This window comes from Malaclemys terrapin, chromosome 9 (assembly GCF_027887155.1).
Source record: "Malaclemys terrapin pileata isolate rMalTer1 chromosome 9, rMalTer1.hap1, whole genome shotgun sequence".
NCBI lineage: Eukaryota > Metazoa > Chordata > Testudines > Emydidae > Malaclemys > Malaclemys terrapin.
Window position 1 is genome coordinate 99,629,041 of NC_071513.1, and position 18,740 is coordinate 99,647,780.

The following is an 18,740-nucleotide window of genomic DNA, read 5'->3' on the forward strand; positions in this document are numbered from 1 at the left end:
CACCTTAATTGGGACATTTAGATACTATTAGAATACAAAAAAATAATAATAATGGCTTGGAGAGTGGGGCAAAGGCCCCCCAGTCCAGCAGGAGCTGCCTGAGATGGCCAGATGTCTCTTCTTTCTTGGCCCAAAGTATTTACATTCAGGTTTTCCAAGGTGAAAAGCTGGCACGTTAATTTGGCAGTACACCAGGGCACCCACAACATTACTTTAACCCAGGGCTATGCTTAAGGACTTTTATTTTACACAAAGGAGCTAACACAATATTGAAACAATTACAGTTTAAATTGCGAAGCAGCAGCCAGATGGGAACCTTCACGGATGAAGTCTCGTGTTTGAAACCCAGGGTTCCCTGGAGCCATCATCTCCAGGAAGCACAGTAAACTCCTGTGCACTGTATTGGGGGTGCGTAGCTAGGGGTAGAACCTGTCTGTTCTTCATGCCTATTTAATATCCCTCGGTATTCTCATATCCTTGGGGCCTTGCCTTCAACTGCTGTGCTGGGTGCTACGCCCCCGCTGGTTTCCACCATCCCGTCTCAGGGGCGCCGCTTTGTGTGACAGTCTCTAAAGCCCTTTGGGATTCCTTGATATGAAAGGCAGTGTGAAAATATAAGCTACCTGTTCTGGGTTCCAGCTTTTTGCCCATAAATATGCAATAATTGTAACTGTCCCCAGTGAATAGGTGATTTATATACAATACACAGCAACTGACCCATAGCCACAGTGCTGAAAGCGGAGTAGCAGCTGCAGTGAGGAGTTAATGAAAATTTAACATAATGTTATCTTAAAGGCAACAAATTCCAGTACATCACCCTTGGTGAGAGCCTGCATGGTACTTGCACTTCTAAGTCTAGGTAATTTAGAAATGTAATTACTTTGATAATGACATTTTAAGGCTAGAGATTTCAAAAATATGACTCCTTTGGTCAGCAAATGCAAGGCCTCTATACATTGCTCTCTGCTGCTCCCCTCTGGTCAGAGCAGGGTTAGCCAGCTCCAGGAGGGACTCCAAGAAGCATCACGGGTCCCTGCCTGAATGATTGAGAACGTTCACAGAGAACTCAAGAAACAAAAAACTGTGGATACAGAGAGAACACCACTTTAAAGCGTTGAAGGCTCTCTTATATGGAGGGACCATTTCCACTTCCCATCTCTAAGCAACTACACAGCAATCAGATTTATGCCGCCCTGTTGCAACTCTTTGTTATCATTGCTTGTTACAGGCTCATCCCCTACACGCTGAAGCTAGATGCTCTAGGTCAGCAGTTCTCCAACATCATTGCACTGTGACCCCCTTCTGACAACAAAAATTACTACATGACCCCAAGAAGGGACTCTGAAACTTGAGCCCAAGCCTGAGCCCCGCCGCCCCGGGAGGTGGGAAGCCAAAGCCTGAGGGCTTCAGCCCCGGATGGTGGGGCTGAAGCCGAAACCTGAGCCCCACCACCAAGGGCTGAAGCCTTTGGGCTTTGGCTTCAGTCCCAGGCCTAAGCAAGTCTAACACCAGCCCTGGTGACCTCGTTAAAAAATGGGGTCCTGACCCCCACAGTTTGAGAACCACTGCTCTAGGTGACGCCCCGCTACAGGAGACGCACTTCCAACTTCTATCTGACACCCTCACATAGTCACAGAACATTGTCAACATTTCTCTCATAGTCCACAAACACCCAGACACGGTCTACACAAAAAATGCAACATTTTTACTATGCCAGTGCAGTTAAAGTAACCCAGGCTTCCTGGTGGGGACGCAGTTATACCAGTGTACAAGTGTGGCTCCTAGTATAGCTTGCTCCTTATCAGCTGTGTGTAGACCAGGCGTAAAAGTCTGCACTTGAAACCACAAAGGGAAGATTGTGACCGTCATGTTAAAACTGTAGGTAATAGTCCAAGGAAAGGGGTAAGCTTTGAGAACCAGGGTTTTTTCCTCCCAGCATGACTGACCGGGCTGGCAAGGGAGGAGAAAATGAGATCAATACAAATGCTTGTCCGTTTTACTGTCAGTTAATCCAATGCAAAACCTCTTGTTGTTAACCAAGGCACAGAGCACATGAAGTTACCATACTCTGCCACCATCACTACTGGACAGCACGAAAGTAGCTCTCCTTAGAACTGATAAAGGAGTATCTTACTGGCAAGGAAAGGGCAGCTGTCTCACATGCAGAGAGACTTATTACTAAACTTGAAAAACCTACTTTTTCTCCATGTTCCAATATATTTTGCAAGTATTCTCCATCCTCCTGGTCTGCATGTACTGGGCCCACAGGGATAAACATCCCCTTATAATACAAAATGATCCCTGATAACTCAGATGTTATGGCTCTCCTTAAGAAATGGAAATCTTGACCCTCGCCCACTGTGACTGGTTAAATGACTTACACAGTACAGAACTAGTACCACCTGGGATAGAACTGGAAGAAATATTTTATCTGGGGCCATTTGAAACAATTACACTAGGTCTGGCTATAGATCTCGCATCAGCTGCTATACAACCAGTCCTGGCTATCATGTTTTATGTGGTCACAGCTGGTAGCAGCCTGGGTGTCTCAGATGCTAAACCTGCCAGAAATACAGGTCATAGCCATATATCTATGAATCAATAGTGCTCAACATATTTTAGTTACTTTGTTTCTCGCTCGACCGTTCAATGCATCTGATTCCGTTTTTACTCCGACGGGCAAAGTGGCTAAAAGAAAGAAGCTTTTCAAACTGGAATGCTATTGGCCTAAGATTTTAAAGAAAAGAGCCCCACGGCCCCAGAAGTTTCTTAAAACAATGGCACAAGTGCGCACAAAAGTATGTGGAGAGGAGGCAGAAAATAGGGCTGCTGATTTTCAAGATATATGCTACACAATTAGAAGTGCTGGATCTATAAACATCCTTAAAAAAAAACCAAGCCAGCCAACAGGTCTAAGGGTTTCATGTTTTCCCCATTGCCCATTGTGTGCAATCCCCTCCTAGAAGCTTGTAAAACAAACATTCTTTCCCTGTGGATTTGATCCCATTGCGTTTAACCAGCACGTTTCCCTATTTTTCTAGTGGAGCTGTTGTTACTGACTCTTTGTACTGATACTTCCTGGGCTGAGCTGTTTAGTGGATAGCTTTGTGCACAGGCCTTGTAAACTGCTGCTACAGAGATGGAAGGTGGGTGGGGGTGACACTTTGTTCCTCTTTCAAAAAAATGTCCCCTCTTTAAATAAATACACACAGACATATATAAAAGGGTTCTCCACCTAAAAAGAGATTGATTTTGTTTTAAATGATACTTCAGCAATTGTTCTCCAGATCCTTTTAAGGCAGTCCAAAAGCGGCTAAACTCCTGAATGGATTGCCCTTTAACAATCTTCTATACTCCCTTCTTCTAAGTTAAGCTTCTAAGTTTGGAGAAAAATACAACTCCTGGGTGGGGGTGAGAAACTGTGAATTTCTGATACCCTGGTATTCATGACAACGTACCCAGCACGACAACAGAAACATCCTAACCTGGATTGCTGCTGTCAATTCAATAATCAGAATGGGATTTGAAATCAAAACGTCTCAGGTGCCAACTCACTACAGCAGCTAGTAAAAAGATGCAGGAATACCTAGAAATTGAGGAGATTCTGCTCCAGTTTGGATATCATGAGGTGCCTTGTAAAAACAGGGTGCATGGTTACACTTGAATGTCAGGAAGCACAAATGGCAAGCCACGAAGTGAATCTGCATGTGCGCTTGAGCAGAGAGAGAACAGGTGGTGGGAAGGAGATGAGGCGTTACCTCCATGCCATCAAAATCACCCCAACAAAGTACCCCAGAACTTCAGAGCAAATATTCCTTCACCGGAGAGCGCAGGGCAGATTTTCTAGAGCGCCCAGCAGCTAACAGCTGCCATGTTGATAACTAAAGATTTGAGAATGTGGGTGCTGTGCACTTTGGAAGATCTGGCCTCACTTTTGCCCGACACATTTGTGCATGAGGCCTCTGCAAGTCACTCTCCGTCTTAGGGCTAGGCTGAAAGCTACTGTAATCTACATTTAAGTAGCAGTTCTGATCCTTCTGCCAATGAAAGGAAATGTGGGGCACATCAACAGTGACATTTTCCGTTAGGTGCCCCTTCCTATCTGCCCTGTGTGCAATCATCTGCGGGACTTACTTGTTGCTGTCCCGATACTGATAGATATAACAGCCTTGAGGCATCCCGCTTTCCTTGTCCAATGTAAACGAGAGCTTCAGCTGCAAAGGGGGAAAAAAAGAAAAGAAAAGAAAAGCACATTTAGGCTGAGTTCTCACTCACTACAGCAACTTCATGAAAGGCTTGTGGGAGAAAGCAAACTCACCAAGACTGACACGCAAACACTGTGGCCTGGAATATAACATGGGGTTCCAAACCTCAGCGAAAAGTCACATGCATTGCAGAAAAGCTCTCTCTTTTTCCACCCTTTGTTACTATAAAGTGTTTGTGGTTCCTCTGAAATGTATGGGTCATAACGGTTCACCCCTCCAAACCCACCCACACACACATCCCTTCACCAAAGCTATTGCGGTTCTCCTCAGACACTAAAGAAATGAGTGTTCTCCATCAGCAGCTGTAGTTCCCACGAGCCTCTTTCTCTGAAAGCCTTCCCGGCTTCATCTCATTCCTCCAGTGCATTAGAACAGAGGAGAAACCACAGAGGGAAAGGTGACAGATTTTTCCTTCTGGGCAGAGTTATTAAAGAGCTGTTAGGAAGGTTTGTAGTTTGGACCAGTGTCCAGCAGGAGGCTAGGATGTGACCTGGAACGCTGCTTCCATTGCCACTCCAAGACGGTATTCGGTAAGAGTTTTCATATTTCATATGTAACTTAGTCCAGTTTTATTTAAGGGGGAAAAACCGAATCCTGTTTCGATAGCAGTCGGAACAAAAGGAGTTCTGCAGGAGAACTGGTTAGTGAGAATGTCTCTATACCCTAAGCTACCAGAAAACAGAACGGGGCTGACCTTTCAAATATGGAGGTGTGGCTTTGGCAGTCTGGGGGTCCCTCTTGATTGAAGTGGAGACGGCTCTGATCAAGAGGAATCATCACATGCTGTACCCAAGAGGTGGGTGGCAGCATTTGGCTCTATTTACAACAGTTAGGTGCAGCCCTCATGCTCCTGGCAAATCACGTGTTTCCCCAGCCTGGCAAAGTTTGGAGACCCCAACGTGTATTGTGCACTTTGGACAGAATAGGCAGTGTGCTTTGGAGAAAGTAGTGATGGTATTTATGTACCAGGGCCCAGATTTTTAAAGATATTTGGGCACCAAACTCCCATTGAAACCAATAGGCGTTGGGTGCCTAACTATGTTTAGAAATCTAATCCCAGGTAGGACTGCTTTAGTTTTGATCTAAGCTGAATGGAGTAATATCAAAGAAAGGGTCTCATGAACACCTGGATGCTGAAGGACACTTGAAATGAATTGGGGAGCCCATCTCTTTTATAGAGGCTTAACCCATAACATTTGAAGTGAGTTTCTTATGGTGGGTCTGCTCTTTTTAAATGCAGGGAGATGAAGAGCCCACCGCTAAACCACTGCATTTATTTACAAATTCCTCTGGCTTATGAACGCCAAGGAAATTGCTAACAGAAATTAACTGCCTATTAGGGAGAAAACACTGTATTAAAACATTTTTTACCAGTAGACTGTTAGCACAACCGATGTTCTGGATCATTAGCAGTTGTACAGATTTTTCCTTCTCGACAGGATAACGAATACAAAGTAACACAGTGTGCTCTTGCACAAATAAAACTGAAGCTGCTGAAAACTCAGTCATCACTGAGCCTGAATAGAGACTTAAGTACAAGGCTGAGATCTAATCCACCGGAACTGCTGCATGTCTTGCAGTTCCATGCCAGGTGACTGAAATACACTCCCCCTTAGTTATTTACGGTGCACGTCGTTATGCCATGCATACTCCTTGGACTTACCGGTAAATAAACACATCCTTATTTTGCATCAATCCATGTAATAAGTGCCATAAGAATGGCCCTACTGGGGCAGACCAAAGGTCCATCTAGCCCAGTATCCTGTCTACCAACAGTGGCCAATGCCAGAGGGAATGAACAGAACAGGTCATCATCAAGTGATCCATCCCTTGTTGCTCATTCCCAGGTTCTGGCAAACAGAGGCTAGGGACACCATCCCTGCCCATCCTGGCTAATAGCCACTGATGGACGAAATGCCATGTTCCATATACTCCTATTTCCTGTGAGTAGCTACTTTTCTAGGGACACAGTTATCTTACTTCTAGCAGCAAATTTCTAAGACCCACCTGTGGAACAACTAGAGCGTAGTGGACCGAGTAAGGAGTTGGGAGCTGCCAGAAGAGAAATGGGGTTTATTTTCAATTGTGCCAGTTTAACCAAAGCTTTCCGGCCTTTGTAAAACATTTAGGCCCTGGGGGAATCACTTGGGGAATCCATATCCCAAGCCAAACTAATACCAGCTATCCCTGGCCACAGCTCCACACAAGCCCTGGAGAATCTGGAAAAGAGGCAGTAAATCACATTTCAGGTTTATATTGAGGGAATAAAGCAAGGAAGGTGCAAAACTGTATGTCTGATTTCAATCAGCCTTGACAAACCAAATCCGACGGGCACCCATTGACATCGTTATGAAGTCTGTCCATGTCAGTCTTCGATCGACACCCATGAGAACTAAGCTACCCTCAGTGCTCACATTTTGCCCTGTCACAATTCTGGTAAATCAAATCAGCCTCTCTAGTGCTTCACAACTAATCTTCTTTCCTCCAGCAAGATGCACTGCTGGGAATAAGCTCCACTCATGGCGACGAGGAAGGAAGAAAAAAGTTTGGGAAGAGAAACCACCTTGTTTTCATAGAACACAGTCAGACACACAGATTTCTGGTCACTCCCGGGGAAAGCCAGCAGCTAACTAAGCTACCAGGTATAGGAGAGTAAACCCTAGACGGTCCAAGGCAGCAGTTGTAGGAGTGCACTCCAGTGCTTGGGGGTGCTGAGTCAAGTGTCCAGGACAGGCTAAGTTTGACAATATGCATTTAGGCTTTTGTTAAGTTTAACCCTTTTCTCTCTGCTTCTGGTGTTCCTATGGATAAGTAACGGATATTCTTTCGAAGAAGCTGTTCCCCTTCACTGCATTTACCAGCTGGTTGTAGCTCCCCGAGAGGACTCTGTAGCAGGAACGACATTCAGCTGGACCTGCTGGAGGTGATACGGTTAGAAAACGGGGCGTGCTGTAGTCTGGTCATCCAGACGGAAGTGGGGTGCACTGCAGGATTCCACTCTGAGAGAAGTGCAGGTCACTTGAAAGAAATGCCCAGAGAGAGAGAGATCCCAGCTACCCACAGCTCACCCCTTAGCCAGAACAGTTGATGGTAGATGCATGCTAAAGAGGGCATGGAAAGAGAATGGCTCCTCTGCTGACCTGTTGCAGCAGCACTTGCTAAAGGCTAGAATGCAGCAGTAGCCGAACAAGGAGCATTGTCAGAGCATAGCGTGAGAGGATAAGGGCCGGGCTGCTCTTTGCACTTTCCAGTTGGTCACCACTGCCAACAACAAAGGGCCTTGTCTGCTTCTGCATCTGTAATGCTCTGGCCAAGCCCTTGATGGGGAGTTGTGTGCATGCACATGGGGGGTTCACACTGGATTCTGGCTGAGTTCTGGTGTTTGTGGGGGAGTAGGGGTGGGCAGAAAGCCAAAAATAAGAATGGAGAAAAGCTAAGAGATTCAACAGGGCTAGAACAACCAGCTGAGCACTATGGTACGCAAACTGTCTCACACACAATTTTTGAGTCTAGCCTTAGTGGACTGTAATACGCTGCCCATGAGGACTTTAACGCTGGATTACTGGTTTCCCTTCTCCATTTAAATCATTCTAAAGAGACAAATCCATAACGGGAGGCAGGAGCTCAAACCCCGCTGACTTTTAGTGGGAGATCGTATCAGACAGTCCCATCAACTTCCAGTGGGACTTGTGCTTCCAGTTACGTATGTGCTTCTGAAAATCCCACCCGTATTTCTTTAGATCTTCTCACCGCTACAGCAAATCTACAGGTACTTCCTAACGCACGCCTCAGAGAACCAGCTGCATGAACTATGTCTGCCCGCACAGACTCACTCCGGCACAGACTGTCAGAGTAAAATACCCAACAACGTGGGAGAGGGCTTAGTTTAGAGCAGAGTTGGACTTTTTATACCTCCGCTTACGTATATAATTGAGCAGACATGCCAAATAGCTCACACAATCCACCTAGAGTATCAGTATACCTATTTCTCAGACTGGCAAACTGAGGCACTGGTAAACCAAGTTAAGTGACTTGCCCAATGACACATAGAGGCAGTGGTAGAGTTGGAAATAAAACTCACACATCCTTTCTCCTAGTCCCTCTGAAGACCCCTGACCACCAGACAACACCATCCTTACTATTTCATCCTATATAAGCATCTTCTCCATTCACTCCTGCCCAAAACCCATTAACTAAATAGTAGGAATTCTATTGATTAACTGAATTAAGAAAGTCACATGGGAGGTTGGGAGGATTTAACTAGTATAGTAGATTTCCCTGAGCAGTTTATCTGCATTATCATTCATCCCATCTGATTTTCTCTACAACTGCAGAGATGTCACCTAGACATCCACAGTACATAACCCAAATGTGCTGTTGCAACGCCCCCACTCTTCGTCCATTTGACAGCATCGCTCAAACAGACGCAGGTCTCTGAATCTGCTCCCCCCATCCCGCTCCTCGTCAGCACCCAGAGACTTGCAGCGCAACCGGCGAACAAACAGGAACACAAAACACGGAAAGGCCACTCATCTCCAAATAAAAGCCTGCTGACTTTGTGCTGGGGGGGGGGAATGTTTCCGGCAAGTTCAGTGTGACCCTGTCATGGTGACCAAGACCCCCTCAGAGCAGGTGATTTCTGGATTACGCATTTTCAATCCTCGGTTTTATCACACGCCTTCCGGCTCACTGGGGGAAGAAGGAGGAGGGCATTAGCAAATGTCTCACCCATCTGTGTTCTTGTGCGATTTGGCTTGCACTGCCCCCTTCAGCTAGCACACCCTTGAAATCCACGGACTAGTAAAGAACCGTGTCTAGTTCAATCGCTCTCCACACAAAGAAAGCCTCTTCACGCTATGTGGGCGAATTCCGTGAGAAAGGGAGCTGGAATGTGGCATTACTGAGAACAGAATCTTACCTACCAAACCAGCTTCATCAATAACTAAGATGTCGGAGGGGTAGGGAGGTATGTGAATAAGAGCTGTCAAAGGGAGTAGTAGGGCTCCTGGGTGGATAGAGTGCTGAATAGCCTCTCTCGCCATTAGCAGAGACAATTGTAATGCCCCAGACAAAAGTCAAGCGGCGGTTCATAGAAGCCAGAGATGGATGAGGTCTATCCGATCAACGCCATTCTCGACAGAGGTCGTAACACACTGATTCTGAACCACCTTAGCCCAAATGTCTTCATTCAGAATACCTAGCCCACTCTATCTCCGCAAAACACCACAGCTCCCTGGATTGTTAAATACTCCCCTGCTCTCTATTTCTGTCATCCTGGAGGGGAAAACAGAGTCAGTCGAGAAAGGGGATGTTCTCCGATTCCTGCACTGCCTTCCATCAGAAGATCTCAAAACTCCGTACAAACGATTAAAGCCTCAACATGCATCCCAGGCAGGAAAGGATTAGAACAAAGAGCAGGAGGCAGATAAGTCCAGGCAGAGACAAGAATAGAGTTCTGCATTTCAACCAGAGGCAGTGCTGCCCAGTGGACAGGGCACTGGACTGGGATTAAGGAGAGCTGGGTACTGGGGCTCTGCTATTGGCCTTGAGGAAGTCACTTCCCTCCCTGCACTTGTTGCCTGACCTGTGAAATGGGAAAGTGATACTCACACTCCTTTGCAAAGTGCTTTGGGATCGAGGGCTGAAAAGCTTATACAAGCGCTAGGTTTTACTATTATTTTCTAACTCCATGTTCCCAGCTCTCACCCTGCCCCCCTGAATTCTCTGCCCTCCAGTCACAGGCAGGGCAGGGGCATTCTCTCTTGGACCAATGACGTCTAGTTCTTCCTACTGCCCACCCAGACAGGCAGCACCCTCCGCTGGCTGCATCCCTCCAGCATTCTGGGCAGGGACTGCTTCTATCTGCGTCGGTACAAAGTTCAGCCCGGGTCCGGACTGGGGCATTTGGGCGCTGCAATACTAGAGCTGTTTATTAACGGTCAGTAAGTGTTCTGTTCACACCATCCCGTACGGGACCAGTCCCTCTAGTACACTAGCAGAGCCTGGCAGAAACAAAGCTGAATTCATGGGGATGGGGGGATATCAGCTCCTGTTTTCAGGCAGGTTCCTGCCCTCATTCCAATTTGCTCACACAGGGGAATTCGCTCCTGTGCTGAAGCCCCTTTGCACCAGAGAGGGAACAAAACTCTCCAGGGGATGCTCACAGTGCAGTTAGACCCACTGGGGGAGTCTCAAAGCTGCCTTTGCCAGCTCCACACCTGGCCAAGGCAGGCGAGGGGCCGCTGAAGGTGTAGGGGGCCTTGCAGTCTGGTGGTTCTGTGCCACTGTAGTGGCCCACAAGGGTCCTTGGAGGAAGAGCATAATTTGGGCTGTCCTATCCCACGCCAGGGGCTTTCCCTTTGTCCCTGGCCCAAAGACCCCAAGACTGGCTGTGGTTTTGACAATTCAGCCAGCAGCTGTCCCCATTTTTAATCGAAAGGTTTAGACCTGCAGCAATTACAAGCCCAGGCATGTGACAGAGCCAGACAGCTCAAATCAGGATTAAGTGTTAGGAAGGAGCAGCCTTCTGGCTTCTGAACCTTTGCCAGTACCTATATTGCCTTGACTGGGCGAATGTTTGCACCCCTTGAGAAATGGTTTGGCTTGGTTCCTCTTTGTTCCCAGTCCTTGGCTCTCACCAGAGACCTTCTGTCATCTGACAGAGAGGGGAGGTTTTTCAGATGCACGCCCCACGCCAGAGATGTAGTATCAATTCAGCTTAAATAAGCAGGTCAAACGTTTCAAGTTTCCCAGTCCTGAAGCAATTTAGGGGGCAGACTCTGCCACGCTTAGTTCCACTGAGTAGGAGTCTAGTTTGCAAGCAGCTTCATTGCAATCAGTGGGAATTCAGGATTCCCCTGAGCGAGAGTCTGAGGAGCAGAACGTGGTCCGAAAGGCACAGAAACGTCACTGATTTGAAGGTTCTATGAAAAAGAACAGAACTGAGTCTCCTGAATGTTTTGGCCCGTGTTCAATTCTGCCAGCGTTACGGCTGCATGCCCCTCCCTGGGCCTTGCTTTTATCGACAAGAAAGAGGTGACTTCAGTATTACCCTGTTATCAAGTAAGTCCAAGATCTGGTACTGAACCTCTCTCTAGGAACAAAGGCTTCTCACTCTAAGACAAGCTCCAGAGAGTTTTTTAAGAACAAACTTAGTGAACAAGCAGGTTTCGATGCCCCGCCCAAGCTTCAGTTTTGACCTGAAAAAAAAAGCCCTGAAGTCCTGACACTCCACTTTTCAAACCACAAAAAATGAGCCTTGCTCCAGTAACGTAATTGTGGAGCTTTCTGGCACCTTGTCCTTTAAAAATACATCCATCTGCCTGCACACAGGGCCATCAAACTCAATCTTGTTCAGAATGGATTTCTCAATTCATTAGAGCTGGAAAGTCTGTAGTGATGCTGGCCGGTCAGACTGAACGATCCCTAATAGAAGCGCAGTCTGTAAACCTCACAGCTGTGTTTTCACTTAAAGAAACTTACATTGAATGTGGTGCATCTCCTCTCTCCAGAGTGCTTTCCTACTCTCACTGCAGTTAGAAACTTCAGGAGAGTGATCTCTAACAGAGAGTCTGCTTTGCTCAGGTTGTGCCTTTCTCTAGAAGCCCTAAGAGAAGGCCAGATCGTGTCTAAGAAGAGAGTGATCGAAGGACCCTAGCCAGGAAAGCTCGTTGCTAGATCAATGGCGTTTACTGGGCATGTGCGAGGCCCTTCTTTTTGCCTTTAAGGAAAGGGGGCACCCCTGACCAAGCTAAGCGTCTAGTTACAGATTTGCTGTTCCCACTAGTTTAGGCAGGCCTTGGGTGGTCACCTGACATGTTTGCCCTTTTGCCTCTTTAAGCATGGTTTTCAGCCCTCCCCATTCTCCTACATTTCTAGTTGACATTCACAGAGAGAAACATGAAACACAGTTATTTCTGCCTCTGTGCTCACAGTCCTGCTTTCCTGCTTCTCCCTGCAAGGCATGGATGGAAGCAGGACAGTGAACCAGTCCCTGCCACCAGCCCCTCAGATGAGAGGGCATTTGCAATGACTCTCTCCTACGCCCAACCCTACACATAAATAAAGCCATCCACCACTGAAAGCTTAGCAACACTGAGGACCATCCGCCAAAATACAAAGCAGGAACAGGAAAGGATGAGCAATTGATCAAACTGAACAATCAAAGGAACCTAGAACAAGCTAACTTTTTCGCAGGACAAAGGCATTCAGAAGTGTCTGCTTGTAAAATGACAGGTCCCAATCACAAATATCCCAGAAAAACCCCCAGGCCAAGCCCTTCATTTATGATGCAGAGACGTGACTTAGGACAAATAAACCACAGAAGAAAGTTTTTGATTTATTTTAAAAGTTCATTTCCTTTTCATTCACAAACTTGTATTCAAAGCCTTGATACCTTCAGTGGGGGAAAGTTCCTTCCTACTCACTTCTGCCTAGAAAGGGCTCGAATAGCACAATTAGCCTTGGGTTTTATTTGTTTTCCATCATTCAGTTCATTTCAGGTGCCACCATCACATGCTGTGTCTATGGACCTGAGCCAAGGAGTTACAGGCTCCAGAGATTCATTCACATGTGGACAAAGGGGCAACCCTTGAAATCTAATCCACTGTCTAAAAGGATTTTTAACCACTTCCTGGTATTGCTTCTGCTCCTGCCCCGAGTCCTCCTGCCAACGCTTGTAGTTTAACAAATTGCAGTGAAGTATCTTTCCTCTCTCCGGCTGCTGTGTGAAAAGCCCACACAAACAGGGGGAACTGGACTGACTATACAGAGGAAACCAGTGAAACCGACCATACACAGAGCACTGCTCAAAGCACACACACACTGGGGAAGGGGGGCAGCAAGGGTGTTTTATTTAGCTAATGTATTTTATAGGCAATGTGGGTGTTACTTGTAACACTATGCTAACAAATATCTCACTGAAGTGTTTTTCACTTACTCCTTCGGGGACTAGGGTACTGGTCAATGAAATTAAAATATTTTACAATAAAGGCAAAACATCCCTAGGAAATGCCACATTTAAAAAAAAAAGCATGGAACTAACGAGATGCACGTCAAACTTCACTCCTTGATCCTTTTGCTTTTCTGACATCCTGTCCCTTCGCCTTTGTTTAAAACATTCCCTGATCTTCAGGGCAGTGAAAGGAACTAGCCTTCTTGCCGGTCTGTACTGCATCTCGTACGCCGCTGTTGCCGCTAACTGATAAAACATAATAGGAGTGATTGATTTGACTTTTAATCTATGCCAAATTATGTGGAGAGAGGCACCCGAAGACCCCCGTGCAAGGCTCCTCTATTACGGTTTTTGCAGGTGACGGGTGGAGCTGGACAGGGCTAGATTTTTCTGTGTATCGTGTGTGGCTGAAGAAGGCGGGGTGGACTTTGCTGTCCCTGTTATTTGACACGATTATAATCTACATTTGTATTTTTCATGGGCCGAGAATGAACAGATAGGCAGGTTTTGTACATTAAAGGGTTTAAATCAGGCCCCCAATGTAACCCCGGCATTAAGAACAGTTTTTGTTTCTCCCTAATGTGCCCATTAGTAACCACTGGTGCAGGGAGGATACAGGGCGGGAATGGACCTAGGGTCTGATCAAATAAGGCAAATCCTATTTTCTTAGGTTTGTTCCTATTAACTGTTTTCCCCTGCTAAGATGTTAATGAAGCTCCCAGATCTCAGGCGCACAGATTAGTCTGGGATCCAGGCACTGTCTCATGCCTTAGGGATATTTGTGGAGTTACATCTGAAGACAGATCAAAGCGCATTACTTTCCACCCAAGAGATAAAGACATGAAAACACGGACAGTACCGTGCTGACATGATAAGAGCTCTGCCAAGTAACAAACACAATCACAACAGCCTTTCTAAATTGTTTTTTGCTGACCATTAAACTGGAGCTGGAAACATTCCCTATTTATAAAAATACCCTATTTATAACACACACTGATTTCTGTTTAAATTCCATCCCATTCTTTTACAGACACTGGGGAGTACAGTGTGAAATTTCTAGGGTCCCTGGAGCCATAAAGTCCAGATTCCAGCATGGCTTACTCAACTTTTCATCCCTTCCAGATCGATATTTTGAATACCATGCACTTTATTGTAAGGGGTTGTTATGAACTGTGAAGACCTGTCTTCTCTGTGTGATCACAGATGACATAACACTTTTCACTAGATTGCCGGGTGTGGTCCAATGTCCTAAGTCCAATTTCCCCTTCCCACACTGATCTAACAGTACGCTAGAAGCCAGACTGGCTCCAGTGTTCCATTCGACCAGGGGCTGCATTTCAGCAATGAAACAATGTCTGTATGTACTTATTTGAAAGGGGCTCTGGGATCCTTCAGTATGAAAAGGTGCAAAAAAAAAAAAAAAAAAGTAAGGTGGTATTTTTATACGGCCAAAACGATGTCTGAACCTGCAGAGTCACTGTCAATCATGGGACTGCAGTGGGTTGGGTATGATCCGTGAGGTTCTTCCAGCATTCATGCACAGCAGACTGTTTATAACTCTTTATTTGACTTTGTTATTTAACATACATAAGGGGCTTGACCTGTTTTATGCTCAGTAGCTGTGGTTATGGTTTGCAAGAAGTATTGTGTTTTTGCAGGTACATAAAATGTAAAACCGTATTTTTAAAACCAGTCACAAATCTATGAACTTTTGTCATTATTCCTTCTCCCTACCAGATCTAAACCACAACACAAACACACACAGGATCAGGAAGCTCAGATGTGTACAAACCAAGTTTTCAGTTCCAAAGACATCAGGGATTTATTCTGCTGTTTAGACTTGTGGGTACAAGCACATTGTAGGACGAGAACGGGAATCTAAAAACTGAACCAAAGCATGAGGTATTTACTAAATAGCCTGCTTCGGCAAGTGTAAGAAAATTACAAGATTTCCTCCCTTTGGGAGCATAGTATACTTGCAACCTGATCATGTAGCATCATAAAATCTGATCATTCCCTTCCAGCTCTTACCCCCAACCCACTCCCAAAGAAGGTCACAGGACAATTGAAATTTCAAATTCCTGGTTTTAATATACATCCCCATGCTGTGAAGTCCATTGGGGGCAGTGATGAAAACATTAGTTGGACGTGTCTTTTGAAATAATCCTCACTGTAGATTCCAAAAAGTATCTTTCCCTATAGATGTCTGACTTTTGTAGACCAAGACAGCTGCAGCAGTCTTCTCTTTTTCACAAAAAACTTGCCTTATTCAAGCCTTCCAACTAGCCAATTTTATGGATTTGGGGGAACTGAATAGTTTTTCCTCTCTGGTCAGTCCTTGATTTGGAGTTGTCCCTATTAAGGGCCAAGTTTTAAAGAGCAGAAGCCAACACAACACTTTACAGAGATCCTCAAAGCTCTCAAAATTAGTTATTTATTTTAAAAACTTAAATTACAGGAGACGTTCAGCTTCTCAGTCATGTTTCGGTTTTTTAAAACCTTCAAGCCCAATCCCTAATTTCTCCATGGAAAGACACTCAAGACAACACTCACAAGAGAACAGAACCAACATGATCCTACCAATGCAGCCTTAATTTGCTCTTCTGATTTTTGAAAGACACCCTTCAGAGTAAATACAACCAATATCTCCCGAGCTCCTTAGGAAGGAGCCAGAAACAATGCCCGGAGAGTTAGAAGGGAGCTAATAAATTCTGAAAGTGTAGAAAAGGGGAGGGGGTTAAATCTGGTGATTAAATTAGTTGCTGCATGAACACATTCCAATGCACAACATCACTCAAGCACTGGACAAAACATATGGCAACAATGGAAAGTGCTGCCCAAGAGGTCACCTTTAATATGATTAGCTATGGACGCCTGAAACGAGATCTCCCAAATGCCAATGTGCTAAATCTCCATTATGCAGGGCAGAGAGCACCCTCTCAAAGCCTTTCAGGCTCTGTGAATCCAGCACAAATGGCTGCTGTATGTTAAGTGATGTGCCCAAGTCCATTGAAAATAGGACAAAAAATGGGCATTCAGGATACTCAATTTACTGAGAGTGGCATTGTTCCCGCCTTTCCATGGCACCAGCAGGGGTAGTCTCCAGGGTGCCCCATTTGACAGCTGGGTCACACCACGTGCCTCCCTATTCCACTTGGACTTTTCAACTCCTCTGGCCTGCATTCACTAGCAGAATTTGCTTCTTTGAAGTTATAGAAAGCTGCCTCATCTATCACTGACACGAAGAGCTTCAAAAGGCCTGGGAGTTAATTCACTTCTTTACAACTGGAAAGGCTTTTGCTGCGAGGAGGGAGGGAGGCAGTGGAGGAAGAGTAATGAAATCCAAAAGGAGCCAAATGATGCTTTCCTCCACTAGAAGCCAGGGCTGGAAGCGCTCACTGCTGGCACAGCCCGCGGTGGGAGAAAGGAGACTCTTTGGGGAGATGCCATTAGCTACTTCCAAAGGCCTCGGTTCATGTTTACCACAGCCACCGTGTTACTTCACTGGAGATTTTTTTCCAGTCCTGGTGACTGTACTGTAGCATTTACTGAGTTCGTTTGGAAGCCCGGCTCGCAGAAAGGAGAAGCAAATTGCTTTTCTAAAGGGCTTTTTCTTTTTTTAATCAACCCTCATGCTGCTTTCCATCAACTGAGCCCGAGCGGATTTTCCCATTTAAAACAGAAGAACGAAGGCCCCTGCTAGGATTCACCAGTTTCAGTTATTTCACAGCCATCTACCCACGCAACGGGAGCGATTAACCTATGGAGCAGAGGGACTGAGAGCAGGCTATGGTAGAGCAGAGCTATGCTACCACGTCTGCACTAGGGGGCATCTCACACCCCAGGATTTCTTCCTAGCAAGTGACACTTCAGCTCTTTAAAGTAAAACCCAATTACAGTAAGAGCAATAACCAGCAGGTTATCTTGTTGACTATAATGAAAAGAAACACCTGATGATGAGATTAAAGATAATCATGTGAGTCATTCTGCATGACGACTTGTATGCAATCAGGTGAAGCTCTTTAGTCCACTGAACTGTACCCCAGTGTACTGCGGGGCACGTAGCAGAGCTCCTTGCAAAGTCTCTGCAGGCTCTGTTTTTAAATGTATAAAACTCTAGAGAGTGACTAATCAGGTGCAGACCCTAAGGCAACCTTCCTACCCACACTCCACATCTACCTGCTGCTGCTCCTTGCTTGGGTGAAACTCACTGAGATAATCTCAGGGAGCACACAGCTCATCTCTATATGGGTCCCTGCAGTTACAAAGATTTAGTGACGACGCACTCGCAAATACACCTCTACCCCGATATAACGCGACCTGAAATAACACAAATTCAGATAGAACGCAGTAAAGCAGCGCTCCGGGGGGGCGGGGCTGCGCTCTCCGGCAGATCAAAGCAAGTTCGATACAACGCGGTTTCACCTATAACACGGTAAGATTTTTTGACTCCCAAGGACAGCGTTATATCGAGGTAGAAGTGTACATTGTAGGTAACAAACCTGCCCTGGTTCCTATTGGTGATGGGGAAAAGGTAAGAAACCACTTGATAAGTTCTTATGTTCTTACAATCAACGAATGTCCATGTCCATAAATCCCAGCATCAATGAATACAGCACAGAACATTCCACCTAAAACTATAGGCAACACTGAGCATGTACCGTGCAATCTTCAGTCTAGCGGGAGGTTTTTACCCTCTTAAAAATAAGGGGCTGGAGCACACTGACTTCAACAGGAACTGCTAGTGCTCAGCATGTCTGAAAATCAGGCAAAGGTTTGGGGACACTGACAAAACAATGTAGGTTCAGCATTAATGGGTTTTTGGAATCTCCCCGTACATAGCTCCTAGTTCTTGGCCTGCCTTAAGTCTTTACCCCAAACTGCACTTTGCAGAAGAATGAAAGCTAGTGGCGGTCTGTGCAAAATGCGAATTCTCCGTGTCTGGCATAAAGACAGCCACAGACCTACTGAACAATCACAGCCTGGATAAACACGGGACTGCCTGCCAGGGGTCCTAGTCAACAACAGTCCAAGAAATCCACCAAATGGAAGGATTCAGTCGAAAGATGTAGGTTTCTGTTGGCAGTTTTATTAAAGGGGGTACGTTTAGACAGTGTTGCTCCATTGTATCTTTCTGGGCACGGGGAACATATTACAGGAGGAAAAATTCACTTATTTGCTTTCATATTCTACATGAGACAATAGCTTCAAAATCGTAAGTGGGAAGGGACATCAACAAGTTCATGCCAAGGAGTAGCTGTTTCTCACGAAGGTGAAGGATGTGGGTATTTGGGGTCAGCTCTTTGAGCTTAACATCAGAGCTGGATTTCGTTGTCATAAAAAAAGACTGCCTATGCATCATCTTGTCAGCCTTGGCACGTTGAAAACCATTGCTTCAGGTCATTGGCTCTAGTGGAGACCCTGGACAGTGATGGAAATCCCATTTATATACAGTATTTACACCTGGCCACTCTCTCAGCGTTTACTGTCACCGTTAGTTTATTTTACCCAGCTTTCACAAA

General features: G+C 45.7%; 1 protein-coding gene across 4 annotated transcripts in view; it reads right to left on the reverse strand.

The window, feature by feature from the left end:
* Nucleotides 1–18,740, reverse strand: part of DIS3L2 (DIS3 like 3'-5' exoribonuclease 2) — a 262,106-nt gene that overhangs the window by 53,310 nt on the left and 190,056 nt on the right. For all 4 annotated transcript variants that reach the window (XM_054040303.1, XM_054040301.1, XM_054040300.1 and 1 more), the window contains one exon: nt 4,135–4,214. In XM_054040303.1, the coding sequence (XP_053896278.1) occupies nt 4,135–4,214 (80 nt within the window). The remainder of the gene's footprint in view (nt 1–4,134; nt 4,215–18,740) is intronic.